Raw genomic sequence first — 12,029 nt, forward strand, 5'->3', positions numbered from 1 at the left:
AATTAGTAAACACAAAACTATAGGATACCAACTTTAGTGAAACAAGGCGTGCATTTACAAAGAAAACCTATTCAACTGTGAGAAAAGCTTGGGAATCTTTTATGGAATTCACTCAAACAAAAATATCTGTTAGATATTGAACCCTATTACACATTATGAAAATAATGAAGGCATCAATGAAGCCACTCCACATCCATGGGGTCTGCAGGAGGAGTAGGTGGTGGAGGATGATGAATAAGTTTTAGTTATTACCCAAGCTTTAAACTAACCTTCGGTGACGTCAGCATCCTCACCTTCAGAGCTCTCCTGGCTTATCATCTGAGAATCATGTCGATCCATCTCCTCCTGCTCTACATCAACATCAATTATGACTTCTGGGGACTCCTCGTCGTCATTTGCACGTACAGACAGCGGTTCTTCACCTGAAATAAATAGACTTGCCGTAAAAGACGCTGGATCAACACAGGCAACCTTTTAGTTGGGGAAGTCTTTCTCTTATACCAAAATTCCTTTTTGGTCAAAGACACCAAAGAAAATGGTCTAATGCAAAGTCTTATTTATGGGGCACGCACGCACGTTAGGATTAGAGTTACTAATCAGAAGTAAATGTTTGTCAGGTTAAATAGTTTACAGATGCATAGGAAAGTCACCTTTGTAGCAACTATTCTAGATACGTCCTGTTTATTCAAGTAATAATCAAGAACAAAGCAGGACAAGAAAATAACATTTCTATTTGTTGGAACATTATGGATGATGACTGTGGCCAAGTGATTAGTGTCACAGAATGAAAATCTGGATGTGCCAAGTTTGAATCCAGTTGTTTCCACTGAAACACTTTCGAACCTACACTTGATCTGTCTAACCTCCTAGAAAAAAGGTAAATAATGGGAAGAAAAAAAAAAAAAAAATGGTTTTTCAAAACTAAAACTCATTTTGATTTTAGCTCTAAAATCAAATTGTATGGTTGTCTTATGCAGTAATTAGCATACTTTGAATTCAGTTTCGTCAAGTTTTGCAGTTGTCCAAGTTGGGGTTTTATCTTTCCTTCTCCAAGACTGGAGAACATCTTTTTTTGTGTGCGAGGGGGTGGGGAGGAGCACAATCAGGAATCCAAGCTATAAACCAGGAAAAGATTTATAATTAGTCTGATAAGAGTCCATATTTTAGTACAAGAAGGGGTAAAGAGAATATTTGAACAAAAATTAGTTCAATTTTAAATTAGCATCTATTAATCAGAAACCAAAAGACAATTCCAAGAAAGTAAAGAATTTATGGTAAAGAGGAGGGAAAGAGTAAAAAAGGAATCAATTCTTACCAGTTTCCATTATTATCTCGCCAATCACTTGTTGCTCACTATCCCTGGTTGAATCTCTCTGCAGTAATTCATCCAAAACTTGGTCAAATTCTACCACTTGACGCTAAAGAAAAAAAAAAAAAAAAAGGTGAATTAATAGTCCAGAAAAGAATAAAGTAATGTGTCGTGATATATTTGGCACATGAATCAATATTGTTCAATTTTAGGTCAGCATTTACCACAAAATAAAGCAGTTATCTTGTGAGATTTTAAAAGTTGGGCTAAATAGTATTCAAGCTGATCCATCAAATTTTGCTTCTGACTATCCAATTTTTATTATGCATTACAATAGTGTGCATGTAATGCTTAAAAAGTATCAATACTAAACTATGCATTACAAAAAAAATGCAATTATTCTCAGTAAAGAATTTTTAATCAGGTCACAAACTTAATTATATAATGTGCTAATTTTTTTTTTTTTTCTGCAGTTAAATCAAAAAGTAATTAAACTAATTATTTGTGCTAATCCATACCCTACTCCATCCCGAAAACAAGCAAAAATAGAATTTTATAATGTACATAGCTGTGATGGAAAGTATTGTGCAGAAAAAAAAAAAAATGTAACTTGGTCAAGTAGTTTTATTTTTATAAAGAAAATCATTAAGCGAATTTGAGTTTTTTCAATGTACCCCTCTCATGTTAAGAATGGCTCTCTAAAATCTCACAAAAGTTTGAATTAGTTGGAATCATCTTTGTCCTGCAAAGGTGAAGTTGTTAAGCCACAAATTAAAAATAAAACTTTTTGATTGATTTACGTGATTTTGGTGTATGATATTTTCTTTTCAGCAGAAGTACATATACCATGAAGATTTGTTTTTTTTACTGCATGGTGTAGTTATGATTTGCACCTAAATATTAAGGAAAGATTTATTAGGTTGGTGCAAAAATTTATTTTATATATATATATATATATATATATATATATATATATATATATACATACATACATACACACACACACACACATACACAGAGACTGACATTTTTGCACCAACCGAGTAGGTTTATTTTTCAAAAGAAAACAAAAAAAAACCTGAAAAATTACATCAGATTGCTGCAGTTGAGATTCAACGGATGCTGCAGTTGTGACTGTTGATTCTGTGATGATGTCTGCCTGGTCAGTGGCAGTATCCTCCAATTCTAAAGTACTAGAATTCTGTTGAGAATCGGCTCCTATAAGAGAAGATAAAAGACCTATTTCACTATTGCAGCTGTAGCACAAAACCAAGAAAACAAGATATTCTCAAGTTTAATAAGTAAAACAAAACCCAACAAGCATTTTGTTGAAACTAATAAGAAAAAAAAAAAAATTTTTAAATAAATTTTGATGCCAGAAAACTAGTTTCCACCAAAAGTTATTCTACCAAGAATAAAATCATTAAGGATATATTGACAACTGAAGAGAGAAAGAAAATATTAAATAACCATTCTTTTTTATGAGAAATTAACATTGAAATATGTACACAGAAAAGGGTCTTTAAAAGCAAACGACACAAAAGACTTATTCCATTTCCTTTTATATATATCTACTTGAATTTCAAGTTTTGTGGAAACTTTTCACAGAATTTCATTTTTATTTAAATACTGTGTCTCCATAAACTCCCGATTATATATATATTTTTTTTTAATGAAAATTTGAAAAACTTTACTTTCATCAAAACTTATTAAAATATAACACTTAACCTTTTGGTTAGGAGCAAAAAGTGTAGTATCTGTTCTGATACTACACTTCATCTGTTCTTGTCCTTGGTTAGTAATAAAATCTTTCTAGACTGAGGCAATTTTTATTTTGCCTCTTCAGAATGTCTTTTTGGGGAACTACAATTTCTTCACATTAAAATTATCTTTGCGAGAAAGGAAATTTACAAAAGTCATCTTTTTGTTATTTCATTCTGAGGTGTTTATCGGGTACATCAAAATTAAACTTTATACTTTCAAATTTATGGTCAGCATTAAAAGAATTTCTTTAACTTTATAAATTCAGTTTAGCATGAATTTATATTCACATGTGTAAAGACATTTTACTATTGTCAATGAAATTAATTTTTATTCAACTTACCCTCCACATTGTTCGCGAGTGTTTCCACAAAGGTGCTTGTGTCTCTGCCTACTCCTTGGTTCTTGCTCCGAGATTTTGTGGACAAGGCTTGAGGCTGATTAACAATTCTGGACAGCGTTTCTAGTGGTTTCAAGGTAGCATTTATTGTAGATGCCATGTAAGGGCTGGAGAGATCAAGGCTGTGTGGTACACGGGCCAGGTCTGTAACCAATCCTCTCCGTATAAGGATCTTCACCATAACGTTCATTAAATTTTGTTGGCCTTTGAAAACCTGATTCGGAACCTGTCCTGGAGTCGGACAAGATTCAATCATGGTGCTGATAATTCCAGTTAGAGCTTGAAGCCGCACATGTTTCTCGGAACTTTCCGGCAGATTAAGTGCTCTTTGGAGAGCAGCTTTCACTTCAGCAGCAAGCTGCACCTGAGCTTCTGGACAGTGATTGCAAGAAGCAAGGCTAGCAATTAGCACTCGTGATAAAGCAGGACAATCTCGATCACCAGCAGTCTGGCATGGGGATAGCAAGTTATCCAAGACAAATGCCAACACACTACAGTTCTGTTATTGAAAAGAAAAGAATTTTCATAAAAAAGGCTTAAACTAAACAAAGGGTTCTTGCTCAATTTTCTGTATGAAAAAAAAAAAAAACACATGTCAGGAAACAAAAATATTAATCACATACGATGATAGAATAGGTTTATTTATATTTACAAATTTTTAAGTGATTAATTGGAATTTGTAGGCATCACACAACATAAAAACAAGTTTGAATTGTTGAGTTATCTCCATTTGATGTTTAAAAAAAAAAAAAAAAAAGGCGAGATAGTTACTTCTTGATTAAAAATAAAACTACTTTATTCATTTAATTTTTGGAATACATTTTCTTTTTGTCATGGCTATGTTCATCACTTTTTTTTTTTTTTTTTTTTTTTTTTAAATATCGGCAAAAGTCTGAACAAGAACCAAAACAAAGTTATATCAATATCTTTCAAATGAGACAAAAAAGTCAACATTAAGAAATTTTACATTTACAATATTTAAAAGAATATTTTAAAATAATTTAACAATTTGGTTACAAAAATCTCTTGTTGGCCAGCATTTTTTTTCTAATAAAAATTTCCATTTTAAGATATTTTTACATGGTGGTCACCACTTATTAAGGCCCAGAAGCCACTCAGAGATAAGGATTATTGCGTGTACAGTAATCAATGGGATAGTATCGTAGTAATCGTTAGTATTGGAGTTTTGATAAAGTGTCTTACTTAAGGGGGCGGTTTATCAGGAATTTGTTTATGTTGGACTTGAAGACATCCAGGTTGTAGTCAGATGGGAAACAGGCAAATGGAAGAGAGTTCCACAGGCGTGTACTTCCAAGAAGTTTTGTTCATGGAATCTACATTTTGATTTTGGCACAGATAAAGAGTGGGGAAAATTATTGACAGTGGTTTCAGCTAGACGGGTGTTTATCGTGAAAGATTGGTGAGGGGGGGGGGGGACAGAGATTGGTGAGGGGGGGGGCAGAGATTGGTGAGGGGGGGCAGAGATTGGAGCTCAGGCGCGCATTTCCTATGGAAATAACGATAGGACAAAGACAGGCTCACAACGTCTTCTGTGGGAGAGAGGTTGCAGGGAAGAGAAAAGGGCATACTCACTAAACCACAAAGTCTATTTTGTACTCTGTCAAGGCAGGATAGGCTGTTATTAGCAGCTCCTGCCCAGATGTGGCAGCAGTACTCCATCCTGGGACGTACTTGCCTTTTATATAGATAAAGAATTGCATCAATAGTGAGATATCTTCTGGAGCGGTAGAAGGACTCCACCATTTTCCCAGCGACCTTGGCAACAGACTTGATGTACGTGTTCCACTTTAGATCAGGAGTAAAGGTCAAACCCAGAAGCTTGTCAAAACATGGAGCCTCCCCAAGAGGAGAGCTATTCATTTCAATTGATGCCAGATGGGGATCAGAGCGTTGATGATGTAAAGATAGGAGCTTGGTTTTAGATGCATTAAAAGTAACCAGCCACCTCTTCTCCCACTGTCCCACACACTCAAGATTAGAGGAGGGACAATCAGAGAGAACCTGGTCATTTACGGTCTTTGATGTGTAGCCATATCTTAAAAACTTGAGGTAAAAGAATAGAATGTAAACCTGAGGTTTTGAGATTTAGCCAGCCATTAAGCTGGTTTCACAGCTTCATCACATAGTAGATAAATAAACTAATTTTGGTTGATTCATTCAATAAAGTATTTAACAAATTCAATGTTACATGTAGCAAGCGATTTTTTTTAAAAGGAAAACAGAAAATCTCACCTCTGTGATAATTTCACTCTGGCCTGCTGTATACGTGTGCTGCGTGATCAGTTGTGTACACGACGTGTATGACTTAACTATTTCCGAGAGTAGACGAAGGATAGCAGATTTAGGAAGTAGAGGTTTTAAACCTTGATCTTCGGCATTTGACTTTGGTTCTTTCGTCGCTTCACCACTATCTTTATCACTCACTTCAGGTACAGGCTATCGAAATAAATAAAACCACTAGTTGAAAAACGAAGCATTGTAAACATTCTAATAGCAAAAAAGTCCAAAAGAAACCAGCACATTTGAAATTTAAAGTTTGTACGTTTAGAAATAGAGAGAGGGGGTGGGGGATATTGTTGAGACAGGATGTATTTCATTTCACTCGATAATCAGGCTTCCTGAAATTGATACCAACTTGGCAAGAGTGTAAAGTAAAAGGAATTTCTAAAACCATTTTTGGTGCTAATGCACTTACTGCTCCGCGCTATTTTTATTTATTTTTTTTTTTTAATCGTATTTCCAAGTTTATGAGTTTTTTTTTTTTTATTCAATTGTAAGCTTAAAGTACAAAATAGGTACAAAACACCCTCCCCATGTTAAGAATGGCTTTTTAAATAATATTTCAGCACAGATCAATAAATGCACTAGTACCCAATTTTGTTGCCAGGAACTTTATTTGAAGCGTTTAGACATTGTGCAGAGGAATTTTAAAATTCCCCTCTCATATACACGCACGCATGCATGCATCCACACACAATGCTATCTGGATAAAATTTATTTCATATACAAAATCATTGCAGCTTTTAAAAATGTTCTAAACAATTTCATCAGTTGTAAAATTTGTAAATAAGTCTTAATTAAAAAGACGGAATATTTTATGAAGTCATTTTATTTCAGATTAATGACTAAAATTAAGGATACGACAGTTGCTACAAAAAAATATAACCATAATGGGTCAAATTTATGCACAATGATGTCTACATCAATAAAGTAGCTGCAGGAATTTTCCCCCTGGACAAAAGATGCCACATACAAGTTCTATACAGCTAGACATTATCTAGTCACTATTTTATGTAGCTTTCGAACACCATTCCAGGCACATTTAGTCGTGATAATAAAATACATTACATCCTATGAGTAACATCACCACAATCGTAACATCGTTAAGATAAAAAAATACAAGAGAAAATCATTAAATGAACGTTCATTAACCAGCTTATTTGCTTTCTTTTACAAAGTTTAAAAAAAAACATGCTATCCACTACAAAAAAAATCTTTGTCGTAGTTGTCAAAACAACCAAAATATTACAATCCTTGCCATAATTTTTTTTTACTATCGAACACACTTCATAATAGACTGGTATTCCGTTCCCTTTATTTACTTTTTTTTACTCCAGTTTACAGTGTCTTTCGCAAATTTTAACATTACGCTTTCTTTTAGAACCTTTAAAACACTCATCGCCGAAACCCACAACAAAACAGCTTACCTCGATTTAAACCTTTCGCTCTGGTTTTTATCCTATTGAAAACACTTCGCACACTAGACACTCCATCCGTTTTTTTTTTGTTTTTTTTTTTGATACAACACATTCTGTAATGCAAACATGGGTGCACTAACAATTGCACCCCCCCTTTACATATTTTTTTTTTTTATCTTTTCAGCTTTTTTTTTTTAACTAATTCTACAGATTAAGATACCATACTATAAAAAAAAAAAAAAAAAAAAACATGGACAAAAAACGTTGCATGCGATATGGACCCCCCCCCCTCTTCCAAATCTTTAAATGTACAGCCTTTCCTGGTGGCCGACGGTCCAAACAATAATCCACACAAATAGTTGGAAAAAGACATGGTCAACTTCGGTAAGGAAGGGGGGGGGGGGGGTTGTTCAGGTACACCCCAACATGGTTTGTCAGACATGAACAATGCTGACTCTAGCCTTTAAATCTCACCTTTTCAGTTTTTGTACTTTATTTTCCAGCGATTATCATTGATTACAGGCATAACTTTTAGATTACAAAAAAAAAAAAAATGGTGGACCTGAACAATGCTGCCCCTTACCATTTAATTTATTTTTCACTTACACAAAAATTTGCAGGTGATCATCAGTGCTTTACACGCTTACATTTGCAATCAATGTTCTACTACAGTGAACACCCACTTTTTGGCCACTTCCATTCTTAATGCTAAGTACAGCACAATCACATGGACACACCGGTTCTCGCCAGATCACTGAAGTTAAGCAACGTTGAGCCTGGCCAGTACCAGATGAGTGACTATTTGGGAAGGCTAGGCGCTGTATGTACCTTCTGGGAAGGTTGGGCTTGGAGCCAGCACCCTCATCACATAAGAACTCCTTGCTACAAAAGCATCTACAAAGTTGTAGATGGCCTATGTCCCTTCCTCAGGGGCTCAAGGCTATGGATTGTTAATGCTGCCACTAGCATTTAGATTTTCCTTTTCAATTTTTCGCAAATTTCTATAGTGCTTATAGATTACATGCTTAGCTTTCACATTACCGAAGTACCTTAGAAAAGATTGTATATACTTTACCAACAGAAGAGGTAAGGTAAGTTTTTGTTTAACGGCACATCAACCCTATAGGTCATTTCATGCCATAAAAGGTGAGGAGAATATTCTTCATTTGAGACTTTGGCCAGTGGTTTGCTTTATTTTCAAATAAGTTCCAAAAGTTTTAATTTTTCTCAGGAAATCTAATATTTTGTAAGGTGTTTCTACCAACAGAAGAGAGAACCAGTTAAAGGCTAGAGTAGCATTAACTGACATGGCAAAAAAGTGGGTTTCGTTTATTAGAATATCTTCAATTTCGTTTTTAATCTGAAAATTAGCTTGTACTCTATAATTGCCGTAAAAAATTATGACAAAGTGAAAAGGAAAAAGCTACAGAAATCCTTGTTCGGGTCCACCGCAGTGTTATTTGGTTGTTTCTTTTCCTTGTGACACAATATTTCCTCCACAATAAATGCACTGGGTTATAATGAATTTTTACTTCATTCTTTTATTTCCATTATACATTAAAGGCAGACAGTAACGCTTGCTATCTAATAGGCCACACTACCCTACTTTTATTTGACATGTTAGGTGAAAGCACAGAATGATCATAATCAAATCAGAATGCGTTTATAGATACTAATTTTGTTATTTTTGAACAGTACATTCATTTTGGCCACGGGCTCTGCTGCCCGCTATTTTACTGAGCCAGCAGTAGCTCCCTATTAACTAGTTTAATTTTTTTATGAGGGAGGGGTTCCTTCCACCAGGCAACGTTGGTATACAGGTTCTGCTAATTCCCCATATTTTTGTATGCGTGCAAATCGCAAACAAATCTTATTCTTATGAGAACAATATAGGGTACAAAAATAGGTTGTTTTCTTAGAAAAAAAAAAGTATTTCTTATAAAATTCAAGTCACCTTCGCTGCAAGCAATCTGGTTCTAAGACCCTAACCGTGAAAAGACACAAAATGATTTGGACACGCTTGCTAATAAAATCTTGCAAGATACAAAAAAAAAAAAAAAAAAAAAAAAAAAAAAAAATTAAAGGGGGGGGGGTGAAGAGTGAAAGAGGAGAAAGGCATTTCAGAAGTTAAACTACATTTAAGGGGAGAGAAAGACATTGAGTTGTCAAATCATCTTTGGTATTCCTATAAGACATGCGAAGAAAATGAAATGATTTAATATAAATCTGAACACATACCATCGGTCCAAGAGTTGCTGTATTTTGCTCCATTTGTTGTTGATCGGTAGATAAGCTGTTTGAAGATAATTCTGCAGCAATTTCCTGAGTATTAGAATCAAGGTCAACCGCTGGGGCTGAAGAGAAAGAGAGAAAAATCAAATCTAGGAAAATAAATTGTAAGAAATACCTAAGATTAACCAAAATAAATTCAAGGCAAAGAAATGGTAGCAATATCCAACATCACAAGACATTATTCACATAAAATAAGATACGTTTATTGATATGTATATGATTAACTCCGGTTATGAAATTTAGAACATAACTGTTAAAGCAATAAAGAAATGCTTTGCTGAAACTATGACAACTCCTTTGCTAAATTTTGCTTCTGAAAGCTAGAAATTTGCTTCTGTGATACCAATGCTAAAGAATTAAAAAAAAAATTTTTTTTAAAAATATAAGCCTCAAAATTACGAGTCTACTTCTTTTCGCCACTAAAATTTTTGAATCCTTAAATCTAGCTTGACATCTTAAGTTTCTTCCTGACGATCAGTATAAATTTTGGCAAGCATTTTCTACTGCAGATATCCTAACATCTGAACGCCTAACATTTATTAGATAATGTAGGTAAAACTAGAGTGGCAAAGTGGCAGTCCTTGATATACCTAAAAGTTTTGACAAGTACTGGCATGAAGGCTTTTGTGAAAATAATTTGTATGATATTAATGGACAAATACTTAATTAAATCCTTCCTAGCGCCAAAAGAAAGATCCAAGTTGTTCTTGATTACCGTACACCGAACATTAATATTGTACTCCACAAGTCGATCCTTAGTCTTCTATTGTTCCTGATTTTTATGAACGACCTCCCTAATGACATTATGTTCAAAATGGATATATTAGCTGAAAACGCCACACTTATGCAAATTACTAAATTCTTCTACCTAGTCATGGCTTACAAAACAAAGGCATGCCACCCTCTGGGATCAAATAAAGGGTTCCGTTCAAGATTCTCTGCAGATAAGAGTTCAAGAAGATACACTTGAAAAACAAGTTACATTAGTTGTACATTGTGAAAGTAACACTCAAGATGAGAACAATTGTGCGAATAATCTAAATACAATTGTTTTAAAGATTAAAACATTAGCATAACAAAATTAAATTTTACAATTTCGTTAAAGGATTGAATTAAAGTTAATTTTTTTTTTGTTTTAAATCTTAAAAAAAAAAAAAAAAAAAAAAAAAAAAAAAAAAAAATAAAAATAAAAAAAAACTCACATAGTGCAAAATAAGTACATCTGGCTTAGAAATAATTTTATTAATAAGTGTTGCTTTGTACCTGTGTATAATTGTGGATGATAATAGAAATTCATCAACATGTTATTGGATTGAAGGAGGAAGAGGCTTAAAAGGTAGGATTTCATAAAAATCCTCATTTCAAGCTTAATTTGTGATCCTCAGATGCGTAACATTTTTAATATTAATTGTTACATACATATTGTTAGACAATGGTTTATTTCATCAATCGTGATGAAATCCAATAGAATTGATGCAGTAAAATTAACATGCTTACCATCTTCTTCCTCTTCAGTGGTGGCAGTTGGCGGAGATTGTTGTGGCTGAGGTTGACATAAAATCAATGCGTTTAACAAATCGGCCACAACTTGTTTCACTACACGTTTCAGTTGAGCCGGAGAAGAAGAACTTTGGGATGCAACAAACTTCACCATTTGAGGAGTTGTTAAGGCAGTAGAGCGGGCTTCATCTTCATCTTTTAGAAAAAAAAAAAAAATGACAATTCTTTATAACAATCTAGGCTTATAAAACTCTTTGAATTCTATGTAAATCATCATTTTAAGTTCATATATATATATATATATATATATATATATATATATATATATATCATACATATATACATGATTCCTTGATGCATCTTCAGATGATTGCGGTCTCAGTCCTCTGTTAAAAAACAGCATTAACAAAAGAAAACTAATAAGTATTGATTTTTGGTGCATCTTTTCAAGCAGCTTCCCAGACAACTGGGTGAGAAGTGTTTCCCAAAGTGAGACTGCTCAATTACAAAGACCAATAGCAGTTTTATTTTATGGCATAAAATGTATTTACAAAATCACTATTTGATAAATTATGCAAAAAAGTTGTTCATTTGTTTTCTCATATACAAGTTGAAAGTGATTTTTTGGTACTCGTACAGTTTAATCAAGAGATTAAAAATGAAATTATCGAATAAAGGTTATATTGCACGTATTCGTTATGGAACAAAGTTCTCTGAAAAAAAAAAAAATTTCACTTAATTTCATCAAGTAGTTTTTATTTTACAGCAAAAAAATTTGTTATGATACCGAGCAAAAGGTTTGATTTTTAGGAGGAAAAGCTTGTAATAAAGAGGGGGGGGGGGTCAGCGCTTTAACTGGAGTTATCTCCCCGTGGCGTGTTCAACAACGCTCTCATAAAAACGTGTTTTTCTGCTGTAAAATAAAAACTACTTGATCAAATTAAGTGAAATTTTTTTCGGGGATCTTCAGTCCAAAACGGATACGTACAGTATAACCTTTTTTTTTTTCGATATTTTTATTTTTGAATGTTTTGATTAAACTGTACAA

At 33.7% G+C, this 12,029-nt stretch overlaps 1 protein-coding gene across 6 annotated transcripts in view; it reads right to left on the reverse strand.

Annotated features, from left to right (window-relative positions):
- LOC145240003 (E3 ubiquitin-protein ligase HUWE1-like) overlaps nucleotides 1-12,029 on the reverse strand; it is a 232,954-nt gene that overhangs the window by 76,395 nt on the left and 144,530 nt on the right. Inside the window, exons 46-52 of one of the 6 annotated variants that reach the window (XM_080103593.1) lie at nucleotides 10,979-11,176; nucleotides 9,428-9,543; nucleotides 5,724-5,927; nucleotides 3,414-3,969; nucleotides 2,400-2,527; nucleotides 1,316-1,418; nucleotides 294-422 (exon numbers count right to left, since the gene is read on the reverse strand). In XM_080103593.1, coding sequence (XP_079959719.1) covers nucleotides 294-422; nucleotides 1,316-1,418; nucleotides 2,400-2,527; nucleotides 3,414-3,969; nucleotides 5,724-5,927; nucleotides 9,428-9,543; nucleotides 10,979-11,176 — 1,434 coding nt within the window. Of the gene's footprint in view, nucleotides 1-269; nucleotides 423-1,315; nucleotides 1,419-2,399; nucleotides 2,549-3,413; nucleotides 3,970-5,723; nucleotides 5,928-9,427; nucleotides 9,544-10,978; nucleotides 11,177-12,029 lie in introns of all 6 variants that reach the window. The other 5 variants (XM_080103591.1, XM_080103592.1, XM_080103590.1 and 2 more) reach the window with 5 other exon arrangements.

Source organism: Euprymna scolopes, chromosome 19 (genome assembly GCF_053919585.1).
Source record: "Euprymna scolopes isolate OS-2025 chromosome 19, ASM5391958v1, whole genome shotgun sequence".
Classification (NCBI taxonomy): Eukaryota; Metazoa; Mollusca; class Cephalopoda; order Sepiida; family Sepiolidae; genus Euprymna; species Euprymna scolopes.